The 14,323-nt window shown below is 37.5% G+C and overlaps 3 protein-coding genes across 6 annotated transcripts; 2 read left to right on the top strand and 1 right to left on the bottom strand.

The window, feature by feature from the left end:
- The first annotated feature begins 469 nt into the window (after positions 1–469).
- si:ch211-243a20.4 (uncharacterized) lies at positions 470–4,091 on the top strand. 3 transcript variants are annotated; one of them, XM_067498696.1, is made up of 7 exons: positions 470–818; positions 1,060–1,215; positions 1,507–1,755; positions 2,194–2,312; positions 2,843–2,962; positions 3,827–3,937; positions 4,028–4,091. In XM_067498696.1, exons 2-7 carry the CDS (start codon positions 1,122–1,124, stop codon positions 4,088–4,090), a joined length of 756 nt encoding a protein of 251 aa, XP_067354797.1. In that variant the 5' UTR covers positions 470–818; positions 1,060–1,121; the 3' UTR covers position 4,091. The 3 variants fall into 3 exon arrangements, with proteins under 3 accessions (XP_067354797.1, XP_067354795.1, XP_067354796.1); XM_067498694.1 differs by having other exon boundaries at positions 472–818; positions 2,840–2,962; XM_067498695.1 differs by lacking the exon at positions 470–818 and having other exon boundaries at positions 916–1,215; positions 2,840–2,962.
- A 531-nt stretch (positions 4,092–4,622) lies between these two features.
- On the top strand, positions 4,623–9,140 carry f8a (coagulation factor VIII associated). 2 transcript variants are annotated; one of them, XM_067498693.1, is made up of 12 exons: positions 4,623–4,774; positions 5,179–5,225; positions 5,350–5,422; positions 6,092–6,251; positions 6,507–6,575; positions 6,695–6,815; positions 6,937–7,005; positions 7,217–7,281; positions 7,593–7,674; positions 8,059–8,105; positions 8,520–8,575; positions 8,689–9,140. In XM_067498693.1, exons 1-12 carry the CDS (start codon positions 4,716–4,718, stop codon positions 8,768–8,770), a joined length of 930 nt encoding a protein of 309 aa, XP_067354794.1. In that variant the 5' UTR covers positions 4,623–4,715; the 3' UTR covers positions 8,771–9,140. The 2 variants fall into 2 exon arrangements, with proteins under 2 accessions (XP_067354794.1, XP_067354793.1); XM_067498692.1 differs by having other exon boundaries at positions 4,624–4,774; positions 6,913–7,005.
- emp1 (epithelial membrane protein 1) lies at positions 9,080–13,438 on the bottom strand. The gene is made up of 5 exons (XM_067498697.1): positions 13,283–13,438; positions 12,482–12,572; positions 12,245–12,344; positions 11,751–11,891; positions 9,080–10,432 (listed from the first exon to the last, which is right to left on the bottom strand). Exons 2-5 carry the CDS (start codon positions 12,554–12,556, stop codon positions 10,272–10,274), a joined length of 477 nt encoding a protein of 158 aa, XP_067354798.1. The 5' UTR covers positions 12,557–12,572; positions 13,283–13,438; the 3' UTR covers positions 9,080–10,271.
- Between the last annotated feature and the right edge of the window lie 885 nt (positions 13,439–14,323).

The following is a 14,323-nucleotide window of genomic DNA, read 5'->3' as shown; positions in this document are numbered from 1 at the left end:
AGCAGCTGGTTACTTTTCACTTCAGGTGGAGACTTGCAGTTACAAAGGACAAAGGTAAAACAACAAAAAGCAGTCTTTTTGTTGTTTTAGAAATAAAAGGAAAGAGAGTGAGCCCATGCAATCTAGTTATAAAGGTCGGGTTTGATTTTAAAAGGTTTGTGATTCCATTTAAGAATTCCTGATATGTCTGTGTTTTTTAAAGTAAAGGAGGGGAGATAAGAAGTGTAGGAGACTGGGTATAAATGGGAATGGATTGTTCTTTATTGACTGGCATCCAGATGTTATTGCATCTCTCTCTTGCTCCCTGTCTGTTTTTGTTCTGTGGCTGCAGTGAGGTCACAGTTGGCCATAAATACAGCCAGAGAGAAAATGATGAAAGGCAGAGAAAAAGGAAGGGGTGTGAAGGCAAAAAAGAGAAACAGACAGGCAAACGGGCTTAGATATTAACGCTAACCGCTGCACTTCGACATCTGTGTGCCTCTTCTGGTGCTCAGAGAGAGATTCAACAGAGAGTTGCTTCGGTGATGAAGTCACACTACCAGCCACAAATGGTTTTCATTAACAACAGGCAATTTGTCACCTTCAGCTGAATTCCAGTCTCTCTCTTTCTCTCTCCCTAACACACACAAACACACACACATACAACCCTTCTTGTATTAAAAACACAGATGACAAGGCCTGTGCTTGTGGCTCACACTTTGTTTCTCCAGCACTGTCTAACTGTGAAGGAGAGCCCATGTTTTAGTTCACTTCATATTTATGCACTGACGTTACACAATAATGCAACCAGAAACATCCCATCTGAACACACTAAAAAAGTAAGTTTGACACAGAGTTTGTACATTTCTTTTGGTGTTTGTGTCGTACAATGTTTTCAGTTATTAATATTCAGTATTAATATTAATATTCAGGTCATGTATGAAGCAGAGTTGTACATTTTGTTTAGACTTGTGCTCTGACCCTTTTTGTAAGTCAATCTTCAGAAAAACAGAAAGAGTAAATTTTGGGGAAGTGGTTTTGTCAGAAACAGGAAACCTAAAGCTGCATTTTCTACAACAGGACAAACTGTGAAACATAGAGTAGACGCACTTATCAATCCCTAAAGCCAAGCAGGTAACAGCATGAATTCTCAAACATTTTGGGATATTTTCTTCAAGTTTATTTGGATATTGTTTTTCCTCCTCCCCTCGGTATACTCACAAACGGATACACCAAGTAAGCCTTCCAAATTATCTTCTTACAGACATATATTTGACAGAAGTGTGTAATGTGTCCAACTAAGCTGTAAAACACCTTCTGACTAATTCATTAAGTTCTTGGATTCTCTGTTTTATGATTAACAGATTGTGTTTTTTAGATTATTAATGTCAAAATAAAAATGTGTAGAAAAATGTGTTCAAATAGCTTGTTTTGACTGTAATAATATACAAAGGCGTGACACAAAAAGAACAGACATTTAAACAGACTTTATTTTCTGTTGTTAATCACAATTATGACTCCTTACAGCTTTATCCCTGAACCACAGAGTCTTTGTGATCCTCACTGGCGAAGATCTTACGATTACCTTTCACTTGAATGGACCAGCAAACGAAAGCACAAAATTGACGTGCTCATATCTTGCCGAAACCCTAATAATACCAGCTGACCAGACTGGAACTCGTGAGCTGAAATTGGTGCTGAAAAACCCCAAAATTTCAGGAGAATATTACTGCGAATATCAAAACACCAAGGTGTACTGGTTTCTTTGTGTGAGAGGTGAGTGAGAAAAATAAAAGATGAAAAAAAAGGGATGTTTTAGGACAGTGAAGTAACAGTGAAGTATTATAGTGTTAATGTATTTTTATAATATCATAGCTAAACAAAGGTTTATACAGATATGGATATATCTGAAAATGGTTCTGTGTATTTCATCAGTTTCTTTTTCATTTCAGAGTTTCAAATAAAAGTGATAACATGGTACAAGCTTCCTGTTAAAGACTTGAATTCATTCATTCTCAAATACATTTGGTATTAATGACGAAGTTTTGTGTCTTTACATTACTGTAAAGGGTTGAAGTCTCTAGGTTGGAAGACATGATATTCGTCAGAACAGAGATAAGAATGTGTTAGAACTTCCCTAATCTTATATATCTTTAGCCAGTGGAATAGTTCATTTCTTGCACCCACTGACATTGTATGATGTTTGTTTTCCAGATTCTCCTTACAGTGAGCTAGGGAAGGATTACACAGAAGTTGTCATAGTGGCTGTTTTGACTGGTGTGCTGCTGGTTTTCAGTGTTGTTGGTTCAGTTTATGTATTCAGAGGACATTTGGTAAGATGTGGCTTTCTCATAAGCTGACACATTTTGAGAAACATTGTGTTGCAATGTGAAGCTGTCAGACAATGTTGTAGATGAGCATCTGAAGCTAAAACCTTTATTGTGACTATTTGTGCCAAATAACTGTTCCAGCTTCCAAGTTTTTATAGTCTACTGCATTTCTTTGTATTCTGCAAAAATAAGTTGAATATATTCTAGACTACTGGGTATTTTCACCACGTTTTGTTTAAAATCAACTGAGATCATAATTGGCAGAATAATTGGTCATAAAAATAACTATTTCAGGTCAGACACAAGCATCAGAGCTTGAGTCGTTTAAGATAACTTACCTTTCTCTATACTAAATCCTTTTGCACTTGGAATTTAACAATCACTAATTGAATAATAAACTTAAAACAGAGAAAGAAACGCTGCTCCTGAGACGTTAATACATTATTTAAAAAATGCTTAAATGTCTTGTCCGCGTTACCCTTTTTCCAGATCTGTGTTTATTGAATGGAACTGTCTTTTCTAAAATAAAGCAGATCTCTAAAGGTAGCAAAACAGGCAGAAAGGAAAAACAGAAGAAAGAAGAAGCGAAGAACACAGACACTGAGGATGGAAATGTTTATATAAGAACAGCTCCATCAACATCTGTCTATGCTGTAAGCACCTTTTTTTTACAATTCACTTAGCATTTTTTCCCCACATCATCTCTTCATTCATACAGTACATTTTCTTCTTTTCCTTTCGGCTGTTCCCTTTCTGGGGTCGGCACAGTGAATCATGTGCCTCCATGTAACCCTGTCCTTTGCATCCTATTCTCTCACACAAACACCCTATGACCTTCTCTGTGCTTCTCCATCAGCATCGTCAAAGCAAATACTGCATCTGTTGTACTCTTTCTAGGCATGAAACCATATTGCTGCTCACAAATGTTCACCTCTGTCCTTAGCCTAGCCTACACTACTCTTTCCCACATCTTCATTGTTTGGCTCATCAGCTTCACTTCTCCTCCAGTCCTCGGGCATCCTCTCACTCTCCAAGATCTTGTTAAACAAACTAGTCAGAAACTCTACTGCCACCTCTCCTAGACACTTCCATACCTCCTCAGGTATGTCATCAGGACCAACTGCCTTTCCACTCTTCATCCTCTTCAACGTCCTCCTCACTTCACTCTTACTAATCTTTGCTACTTCCTGCTCCACACCAGTCACCTCTTCTACTCTTCGTTCCCTTTCATTTTCCTTACTCATCAACTCTTCAAAGTTCTCCTTCCATCTTCCCATCACACTCCTGGCACCTGTCAGTACATTTCCATCCTTATCTTTAATCACCCTAACCTGCTGCACATCCTTCCCATCTCTATCCCTTTGTCTGGCCAACCTGTACAAATCCCCCTCTCCCTCTTTAGTGTCCAACGTAGCATACAAGTCCTCATATGCTCTTTGTTTGGCCTTTGCCACCTCTACCTTTCATACAATACATACATAAATTATATTATAAAATGAAATTACTAATTTCCTCAGAGTCTGGACCCTCGGACCAAATCCATTTATGATGAACTGGACTGTTCAGCTGCCAGCAAAAAGCCAGACCAACAGAGGCCTAAACCCAGGAATAAGGAAGCCAACAAAACAGTCAGTGGGAACTGCTACTTTTTCTGTTATTAGCAAAAACCCATAAAACATACAGTACAGTTTGTGATCTGTCTTTTACTTCCCCCACAGAAGCTGCAAAGCACACAACACCAGGATGAAGGTCAATTTGAATGTGTCTATGAGAATTATTGAATTCCGAAAAATCTTTTAGTAAATTCTAATATTTATTAATATATATATTACAAGCAGCGATGTTCTCCAGTTTGCATGTTTATAAGTAAAGATGCAAAAGTATTATCTGCAAACAGTACTCATCAAAATATTCAACGTGCAGACATATTGCCTTTATCAAAGCTACATAATATTTTAAAGTGTTAGATTATTTTTGTGCCTACATTACCTTGTACACTGCATTTGATGTTGTAGCTTATTATGGTGTAGTTAATTCAACCTATTTTACTGGTGAGATGTTTATTTTGCTGCTTAACATTGCATTATTTGTTTTTGACATTTAAATTTGTAGAAACAATAGCTGTCTGTGAATGTAGTGTTGTAGAATGTAAAGTAACATTAAGATTTCTGAATTGTGATATTGTGGGGTGGTGGGTTAATAAAGATTGCACCTGTCAACTGTCACCTGGGTCTTAGTTTGACTTCTGACTTGAAAACCATTAATGCTTCCCTCCCCTTCTCCGTAAGCTCCACCCTTTCCGTACGACAATCAATCAAGTTGTGAGGTCTGCATTCTTCAAGCCAATGGCAACGCTCGGCTTTGTTGGACTTCCTGGTGTGCTTTGGTTTGTGTTTTTAAGTGATCATGGCTGCAGAGGGCGATTTTCTGGCGAGATATCGTGCTGTGTCAAATAAACTGAAAAAGTAAGCCTTTCAGTTACAGTTAGTACGATGGTGTGGGCATCAGGAGTAGCATGACGTCGCATGCCACTTATGGCAAAGTCACACGGCTAGTGCTAAAAACCTAAGCTAACCGTTAGCTTAACGTAATGTCAGGGAAATATTACATGAAATGTTACTTTAGCCTTGATTGTGTGTAAATATCTTATTTGGTGTAACCTTTAATGCAAATCTGGTCAATTTTAACTGTCTCCTTGAGGCTTATGAAACGCGATCAATCCATAATTGACAGCTGACAGTAGGTCAGCTAGGTAGCTAACCTAACGTTAAACATGATACGTGACGTTACTCTCGCTTTAGCTCGATGACTGTCAATAGTGGTTGATTAGGAAATGTCAGAAAATTAACAGCTTTGTGTCTAATCGCAGACGTTTTCTTCGGAAGCCAAATGTAGCTGAGGCAAGTGAGCAGTTTGGTGAGTATTTGGTGGTTTCTGTTATCAAGAAACTTAATATTATCATAACGTTATGCATGAAAATAAAAATACTCATTCCTCGTGTTAGTAAGACGTTTACATGGCTTTTCTCCTGTTCTTTCAGGTCAGTTAGCCAAGGAGCTTAGACAGCAGGACTGGCTGCAGTATGCTGCCTTCTGTAACTTGGCGATGGCTCGGTGAGAGAACACTACCTGCTCACTACAGACTGTATAGGCACTGCATGTACTCTGTTTTGTAAAAGTTCAAGCAATCTTGGGCAAATTGTATATTTTGTTAATTGTACCTCAAAATTCACCATGTAGTACTTCAAGAAATATTAGCTACGGTTTTTGGCAAAGCCCCCCTGACACAGTGATATTATACACTACGCAGTAACCAGACCTAAACCTCATATATTTGAAAGTAACTTGAAGCAACATTTAAGTTACCTGTGCAGTATGAAATATGTACATTAATCAAATCACATCACATTGCTGGGCTCTGAAATATTCCCAATTATCTCTCAAATTAAGTCAGAATTGTGCCTAATTTCTTTATACATGAATGAATGTATAAAAAAATGTTATATTATGTTATACTGTTATTACTCTCTTCCAACATTTCACATACATCAATAGCATAACATAGTACACTCAAAAAATAGTCATTTGTCAAACCAGACTGTTCTGTTGTCATGTAAAAAAAACAAAACAAAACAGAGAAATAGAGTACCCACAGACTATGTGACAGGGGTTGCTAATTGGCCCAGTGAAACCCTGTATCGTTCATACTGAGGACGTATTTATTGTTGATGTGTTCAAAGGTGCATCTGCTCTTGTTACTCACCCTTTATGTCTTGACTTCAGGTGTGAGCAGACTCTTTTTAATGCTCCTGGGGAGGCCCTGGCATTAACTGATGCTGCTCGCCTCTTTCTCTCGTCTGAAAAGGAGAACAGGGCCCTGCAGGCCCCAGGTTTTGATGAGCACCTTCAGGCTGCACTCAACTGCTACGGCTTTGCAATCAAGGTACACGGCGATTCGCAGTGTGATCATGACATCGTGGTGTTTAAAACAACAGTTGTGCCCTAAAAGTATCCAGAAATAGAGCATAATAAACATCAGGACATTCAGTTGTAATATTTCTATTCTGTATGCTGTGTTTTTGCATTATATGAACAAATTAAGGTCTGCTTATTTTGCTAGAGAATTTGGACATACTTCTAATGTGACCACATTGCTATAGAGATCGTGAATATTTATTGATGTACAAATTGCTTACAGGTGTACATTGAAATGAACCAGCCTGTGATGGCAGCCAGTCTGTGTCTAGAACTTGGCAACGCACTCAAGGTAAAATCTAGCATCAGTGCTTGAAGCTTTCACATAAGATAAGTAAACTTGATATTTGTTTGAAGTTTATGTATTTCATGTAACCCTATTAATCTCAGCTCCTCCTTTGGCTTCACTAGGAGATGAACAGACCAGGAGAAGCTATTGTTCATTATCAGAGGGCTGCGGAGTTGCAGACGCAAATGCCGATTGAAGCGCTTCTGTCAATGGGAGAGATGGCAACATGTAAAATTTTAACCCGTGAGTTCAGTTTGTTGTAGCCTGCAGATGATTTATGAATACATGATCAAACTTACATTTCTGTAGTTTGACCCTGAATGCCTCTCATGTTTTGAAGGTGACTACGATGGTGCTTTGTCAGTGTTCACAGAGATGCAGCTGATGTGCCAAGAAAGGGGACTGCAAATCCCTGGCACCAGCACCCCTGTCGGTGAGCTTCAGCTTCAGCTTCTACATGCTCTTCTGTTTAAATGGATCTTACCTGTGGACACATTTTTATTTTACTCAATTTTTATTGAAAATTTTAATTTCTATTATATTTTATTTAAACACTGACTGGAAATTGTATTTTCATAGCATAAGAAATACTGACTGCATATTTTCTTTTCTCTTTTGTCTTTATTTACCAAATATTTTCCAAGGTGCATTTCTGGACATTGTGGCAAAATGTGAGATCTCGAGAGTACTACTGCTGATGTTGCTTGAAGTAAGACAAGATATTATATAAAAAACCTTTATATCACAATATTTGTTGAAGTAGAAACACATCCCAGGCAGGTGATAATTAAATTTTAGAGATAATATAACAACCAAGCTCTATATTTATTCAAATCACTTATGAAACCCAGCTTTTCTTGGTAGTTAGGATGAAAATCTGAAATGCAAACCTGTGCAACGTCAGTTTTGTTACAGATACACAACAACATAAAAACCTGAAATATTTAGTGGAATTGGGGAGAACTAGAGTAAGGATTTGCACTTTAGGCATTAAAAATAAAATTTCCTTTTCCTGTGCAGCCTCCACCTCAGAAGTTGTTACCAGAACAGGCACAGACCCTTGAGAGATATGCATGGGAGTCTTTTGACCCCCACAGCCAAGGTAAAAGCACCTCAGTATGTAACGATATAGAGCAAAACCATATTTTATGTATACATTCCTTTTTCATTGGGATTTATACTTTCAGCATGAACCTGAAGGATGTGTCTTTTTTTTGTGCATGTTCTTCCCATCCCTACTTGGGATCTTTTCCCCCCAGTCCAAAGACATGCACGTTAAGTTAACCGGTGGCTCTAAATTTGTGTGTGTTGAGTGATGACAGGCCCGGAATGTACCCTATATCTCATCCATCTCTACTCCAGCCTTTGCCTTTAAATAAGATTAGCAAGTGGAGCTAATGGGTCGAATTGATTGAAACTTGATTCCGAAAGCTGTTAGGGACATTTTTAAAATTATTATAAATGTTTTTCTTGTGTTCTCCATCAGCGACCTTCCTGCCTGAGAATGTTTTCCTGCTCCTGCAGTCAGTAGTGGTGAGTTTCATCATCCACATTCTTTTACAGTTCACAGGATTTCCTGATCCTCCCCGCTTCAGTTAGAAAAAAATGAATGAATGTTTTCATGGCCTTCACATGAGAGTGATAAATGTACTGAAGCTTGTCCTTCCTTGCCAGTGGAATGTTTGTATGCAGCAGCTGCAGAGGTGTTAGTGTTATCAGGCCTGTGTCTCTGAACGTGAGGCAAATGATTTTCACAGATCTTGACTAATGTATATATAAATCTGTAACCTTATAAATCTGTAACAAAAATATTCTGCATCTTGTTCTGAACAATCAGGCTATTCATGTTGTTTAAAGATTTATTAGAGACCTTAAATCCTGACAAGACTTGTCATAGTCATTTTAGTCTTTATTTGTTCTGTGTATAAAAGCAAATCTGTTTTGCAGATAGCATGTCAGGAAAAAGACACAGAGTCCCTTAAGTCTCTTCAGACAGAGCTGTGGTATGGCATTCACAAATGTTAATTTTGTTATGTAATGGACTGAGCAGCATTTTTATTTAATTTAATCGGAATTTCTAGTGGTGGTAATATGTTTATACATTTCCCCCCCTCAGGCCGTTTCTGACTGCTGAGCAGAATCACCTTCTCCACCTTGTGGTTCAGGAGCGTATAACACCGTCTGGCCAAGGCATTTAATAGTCCAGTTTTGACTCACTTCCTCTTGGAACGATACTTTATATAATGGAACATTCCCGTTTCTGATTTGGTCTGTTGTAAGGCCTAAAGAAGTGTTGTTTTTAAAACTTCAGTGTTGTAACATACAGCCAGAGAAATGCATGTTATACAAAACATTGGCCTTACTAAGCAAAGTCACACAGATTCAGAAATAGATATGTCCATTTGCATTTTCTGATGCTACAAAACTTAACCTATTTATACATGTTTATTATGTAAAAGTGACTTTTTTTGGATGTTTTATTTACAGCAGTAGAGATGAAACATGCCTTGTGTTATTTGTTTATTAATAAATGATATGGCTTAAATCCCAATATAATTGAAAACAAAACCTTCTATTGCATAGTTCTGTAATACAATGACACTTTTGGCCTCCATTCCTGTTCATCTTATGTTTGTAAAAGTTTTGTTATTATGATAGCAGACATGCACACACACACACACTCACAAAACACTACAGACAAACTGTTAAAAAAATATAATGGTTACAATGTACAAAGATTTTTAAAAAAGGGTTATAATATACTCTAGTTATAAAGAAATGATACATGATTAAAACTACTTGAACTGTAAATTAGGGTTGTTGTTCTAAGTACTGCACGGTAATGTTGCAGTTTTGCCAGCATGGCGTACCTTCTCAGATACAATATTTTCACTTCTTGACTTTAGAAACCTGCAATAGTAGCTATTGCCTCACAACATGATTAAACAGGAAAATAAGTAGTTTATTCTCAGAATATCTTGAGCTCATGCATTTCCTTTCTGACACCTGCAGCCTTGATAAATTCCTGAAGTACTAGTTTTAACATTTTGAGATGGGTGCTTCGTTGCTGTTTTTTTGAAAGTGCCTAAACCGGCAGGTTAGCAATGGAAAAGATAAAATGCCTAGTCTGGCACTGTCTGGAGGAAATCACCTACTAGCACCCATATAATAATCAACTGAGTAAAACCCCAATTGGTCAGTTTTCCTTTAATCTAATAAAGTGTAAGATACATTATTTCATTAGATTTGGAAGTGTTGGTAAGCAGATTTTGTTATCTTTGACAGAGCCAGAGACTTTATGCCAAGCTATTCAGCTTCATTCTTAACACACAGATTGTGTGTTGAGTCTTTTTCTTGGTGCAAAAAAAGGAAAGGTTTTTAACAAAATGTTAGACTATTCCTTGAAAGTAGTAATGGGTGTGGACTGACGTATGAGTCGTACTGCTTTGAAATAAGCGCTTAAGGGAGTGAGACCCTCCTAATCACAACCATCATTTTGTATGTCATGCTGCCTTACGATAAAATATGATCTAAAAATTTTAACTCTTGATATAAAATAAACAAATGGCTCTTGTTAGTGATAAAACACAAAAAAAAACGTTTTCTAGCTGCAGATGTAGATCAGCTATCTCATGCTTTTACAAAATTTCCCATGTTTAAAGGAATATGATCAAAGCCCTGCCCTCATTTCTTATCCTTTCATTCGCTTTTCTTCCGCAGGATGATGTAGGTGATTGCTAAAAGGAAGCTGAGGACAAAACAGATCCAGGCCAGGATATAGGAGTGTCCATATCTTCCTTCATTCTCATTTGTGTTAAGCTTAGCCGTGTAGATTGATGCTGCTATCATTACACACAGGCCTGCAGGAGGGAAGAGAGGAGTGTTGTCACATAGTACACAGACTTTGCAATTTAGAAGTAATTATTTTCCTATTATAAGATAAGATGTATGAAGTGCAGTCACAATGAAATGAGAAACCTTAGTTACACCTTAGTAATTTTCCAATGATACAAATTCATGTCAAAATCACATTACATGAACTTGGTTTGGGTTTCTAAGGCACTAGCTGCAATGCCAATGATAATCCATAATTGACTTTATTTAACTGTGTTATGAAAAACACAGGTCTTCTATGTAAGAAAAGCTCAATTTTAGCTAAATCTCTCAGTATATTATTTGGGTTTTTTGTTTTAAATATAAGATTTTCATTGATTGTCCAGAAAATGGAATCCAGACGAAACTTGACTATTGATTGGACCATAATGCAAAGATGAAATCATTAATTCAGCCTCATTAGCACATTAACACGCAAACACACAAAAGACAATATTTTTATATTTTTGATTGTGTTAAAAGTTTCCCTCCTCATATTATACTGGTTTGAGACTTATTTGAATAGGTATTCTAGCCATGACATTTTTAATATGTACTTTCTCTTTCAATCTGCAAATGTTACCACAAAAAAACTCATTACATTTAAATCTGTGTGACATTTAATAGCGTGTATGAAAGTTAAGAATGTTCAATGATCCAATTTAACATTTGCAAAGATTTGAAGTAACCTCAGAGAAACTGAAAAACAGTTAAAAGTTTCACTTTACTGGAATAACTTTCAATATTGTGATATTGAGGTCATACACTGATTTGACCTGTACAGATGAAATCAGATCACGTGAACCAGTTTTTGGCTAAACTGAAAACCTGCCTTATAAAACCTGATGGCACATACTAATCCACACACTTATCTCTCTAACACGTCCCTTTGTCTGTTTTAGCCCTTTGAGCTTCTCCAAAATTGTCTGCATCCATCTTATTGAGAAAATCAATATGCTGCTGCTGAGTTTTATTAGATTTGGTGTCAAACATTATATCAATTCTCCAAGCAAAGGTACAGACATATAACACTGTTTAGGGAATGTGAACCGCACTCTTTCATAAAACACACCCACTCAAGGGAAATCTGCTCTAATAAGTTGGAAGCGGAGAGGTGTTATGTTCGGAAATTATTACAGGTATACAGAAATACAGGACGAAATACGAACGTTTCACACCATTGTGGCCTTTACAGTCAATGTTTTAGCACATGCCCTCAATAGAAATGTACACTTTAGCTACAAAAGAAAGTAATTCAGTATTTCTCAGATCACTAAGTGAGAGACTGGACTCCAGGTTACTTACAGGCAATTAGCTGTAAAATGCCAGTGAAGGTGAACCTCTGGCCTTTGGACAGGGTGAACAGCTGGGCCACAAACACAAACAAGGCCAGGATGGCAAAAATACAGGCCAGCACTGAGGTGGCCTGCACGGTCTGGAGGTATTCTGCAGAAGCAGGATAAAAAAAACAGACACAGACTCAGTAAAGGATCAACAATAATCCACATGTGTTGTAGTGTTCTCCTTAAAGCACTGGTCAGTTTTGCTTTAAAACTCATTATTACTAACATGAAATTAATGTTGATAACATAGGAACAGTTTTAGTAGCATTTGATTTCATATCTTCTAATTAATAACCTATTCTAAACAGCTGCAGCTCCCTGATCAGCATTCTGTGTGTGTCTGCATCTTAACATCTGAAATATCTTGCCAGATTAAGTCATCATATAAACATTGTGCCAAAAATAACAGAGGCCAGGCCACAAATCCCATTCATAAAAACAATGCACAGAGTTTACTGTCTGAGGAGTTTTCCAGGTCGGTGTATTCCCAGACTGAGTTTTTCAACTCCCACTTGGCCCACAAGTCAGTGAATTTTGAATCTGTGATCCACCAGGCCTGAGGGCAGAGGAGAACATAAGATAACACATAACACAGATGCAGAGAGCATCAAGGCACATACTTCAGAGAAAAAAGAAAAACATTTCAGCACTGGCTTTTTCTGTGAATGAAATGAGTTGTTTGTATTCACTTACATTATCAATGGTAGCCACCAAAAGCAGGATGATGGTGGTAATGTGCACAACAACGATTCCAACCAGCATCAACATTGTGGCCTTGTGAAAACTGCAGGATGGACAGTTATTTACTTTCAGTGCTAGGACTTATGTAACAAAGGCTTGTACATAAGAAAGCATGATTTCACACACCAACACACACACACACAGTTTTCCTAACTCGCCTTAAATGTCTCAGAATGAGAATTACTCGTGAATAACAGTGTGAATAACATCTGCTGTCAGCCGCATCACTGACTCCTCCTCAAAACGTTTTTAATTATAATCTAAATTTCTGTAATTATCAAATTAATTAACATCCGTTTGTAGCGCCTAGAGACGGTTTACGAGTCGTTTTCTTGGCCATAAACAGTTTCCGTCGACATAAAGGCGGATTTGTTTAGACTGCGTGTGGACGTTCCCAAATGGTGCCGCTCCGTTACACACACACACACATACAAACACACCTTTGAAAAGAGCGCGGGAATGCGACCACAAAAAATAAACACACATTTAAAATATGCACAAAATAACCTAAATTGACAGTTAAGACTCAAAATCAATCTACAGCAGTTGGAGTCGTGCGTCCTTTTAATAGTTTTGTGCCCTCTCGGTCACATCGCTACAAATCTTTAACTGTGCGGTAGAAAACTTAAACTACTCGAATATTTACTTTTATGTACTTTGCAAAAATAAAACACAGAAGTCGTGCATGATAGGTTTAAAGGGAGTATGATCCATAAGACATAACTAAATGTAAACAACACGGATAAACGTTACCTTAAAGCGCCCTAACGCAGTGCCCGGAGTTATTTGGGAATGTGAAACACTGTCGACTCACGCAGCATCGAATTCATAGCACACACATCGCCCTGTTTTCACTCTTCATTCCCTCTCTTTTCCCTCAACAAGCCCCACCCATAACTTCTCAAAATGTTTTTCCCTCACTGAAATGCCCAGATGAACTAAGCGGCCTGAGGTCCCCCCTGGAACTCCAAACGGTGCGTAAAGAGTGAAGCCAAAAAACATCCAGTGCCGCACAGAGTTAAAAAAAATCATAAATATCTTCAGATTTATTGCCGTTTATAGTTTCTTTTTATTCGTCGAATTTTCCCTGCTTCAAGTTGATTTCTTTCTAATGCAGTCCAATACAGCAGCTCTGCCATGATTCTACTTTCATGAGGTTATCATTTCAAAGTGGGATATTCAGGGGGGTTCTCAAAGTCTAATGACCAAAATCCTGCGAAAGGACATCTACGATCAAGGTGACTAGATATGTAGAGTTCCCCTTGTTTACCAGACCCCTGTTAAATGGCAAAACAAAAAGGTTGAAGTGAGCAAACTTGGAACAAGAAAAACACAAACTGTCATAGTTTAAACAGATACTGTGAGGTAGATGGTAATACTGGCTGTAATACCATGCTGTTAAGGGATTACTGGGCAGACATTGCACATCCAACCTTGTCTCACCTGTCTCAGATGAGAGAAAGCTCAAGTGATTCTCCCTTCTACAAAGAAGCTTTATAGAAACCTTTCTGTGTGGAGTTAATTCAGTGCTTAAAGAAGATTGCAAACTATCCATTGTCTTAAATGGTAGAAAGTAAATAGTACAGTACATCCGTTTGAAATAAATTCAAATCCTCAATAAAGTATCTCAAAATTGTACATGTTTACAGTACTTAGAGTTCGTGCATGTATATACTTTTCTCTCGTTTTGGGAAATAGATTTTTAAAATCTGCTGCTTTGTGAAATAGATTTTTTCTTTTGTCTCCCCTATAGTGTTAAATATGCTCGAGGATTGTGGGTTTGAATAATTCAGA

This window comes from Channa argus, chromosome 3 (assembly GCF_033026475.1).
Source record: "Channa argus isolate prfri chromosome 3, Channa argus male v1.0, whole genome shotgun sequence".
Classification (NCBI taxonomy): domain Eukaryota; kingdom Metazoa; phylum Chordata; class Actinopteri; order Anabantiformes; family Channidae; genus Channa; species Channa argus.
This window is presented reverse-complemented; position numbering and strand designations above follow the sequence as displayed.

What these genes read in the sequence shown, in the direction of transcription:
- si:ch211-243a20.4 (XM_067498694.1), top strand. Translation starts at nt 1,122, where the DNA reads ATGAATTCTCAAACATTTTGGGATATTTTCTTCAAGTTTATTTGGATA. An exon ending in CTCACAAACGGATACACCAA is followed by an intron (nt 1,216 to 1,506) that starts GTAAGCCTTCCA and finishes GACTCCTTACAG; the next exon opens with CTTTATCCCTGAACCACAGA. An exon ending in CATCAACATCTGTCTATGCT is followed by an intron (nt 2,963 to 3,826) that starts GTAAGCACCTTT and finishes TAATTTCCTCAG; the next exon opens with AGTCTGGACCCTCGGACCAA.
- f8a (XM_067498692.1), top strand. Translation starts at nt 4,716, where the DNA reads ATGGCTGCAGAGGGCGATTTTCTGGCGAGATATCGTGCTGTGTCAAAT. An exon ending in TTTTGACCCCCACAGCCAAG is followed by an intron (nt 7,675 to 8,058) that starts GTAAAAGCACCT and finishes GTTCTCCATCAG; the next exon opens with CGACCTTCCTGCCTGAGAAT. An exon ending in TGCTCCTGCAGTCAGTAGTG is followed by an intron (nt 8,106 to 8,519) that starts GTGAGTTTCATC and finishes TCTGTTTTGCAG; the next exon opens with ATAGCATGTCAGGAAAAAGA.
- emp1 (XM_067498697.1), bottom strand. Translation starts at nt 12,556, where the DNA reads ATGTTGATGCTGGTTGGAATCGTTGTTGTGCACATTACCACCATCATC. An exon ending in TGGTGGCTACCATTGATAAT is followed by an intron (nt 12,345 to 12,481) that starts GTAAGTGAATAC and finishes CTCTGCCCTCAG; the next exon opens with GCCTGGTGGATCACAGATTC. An exon ending in CCTGGAAAACTCCTCAGACA is followed by an intron (nt 11,892 to 12,244) that starts GTAAACTCTGTG and finishes CTGCTTCTGCAG; the next exon opens with AATACCTCCAGACCGTGCAG.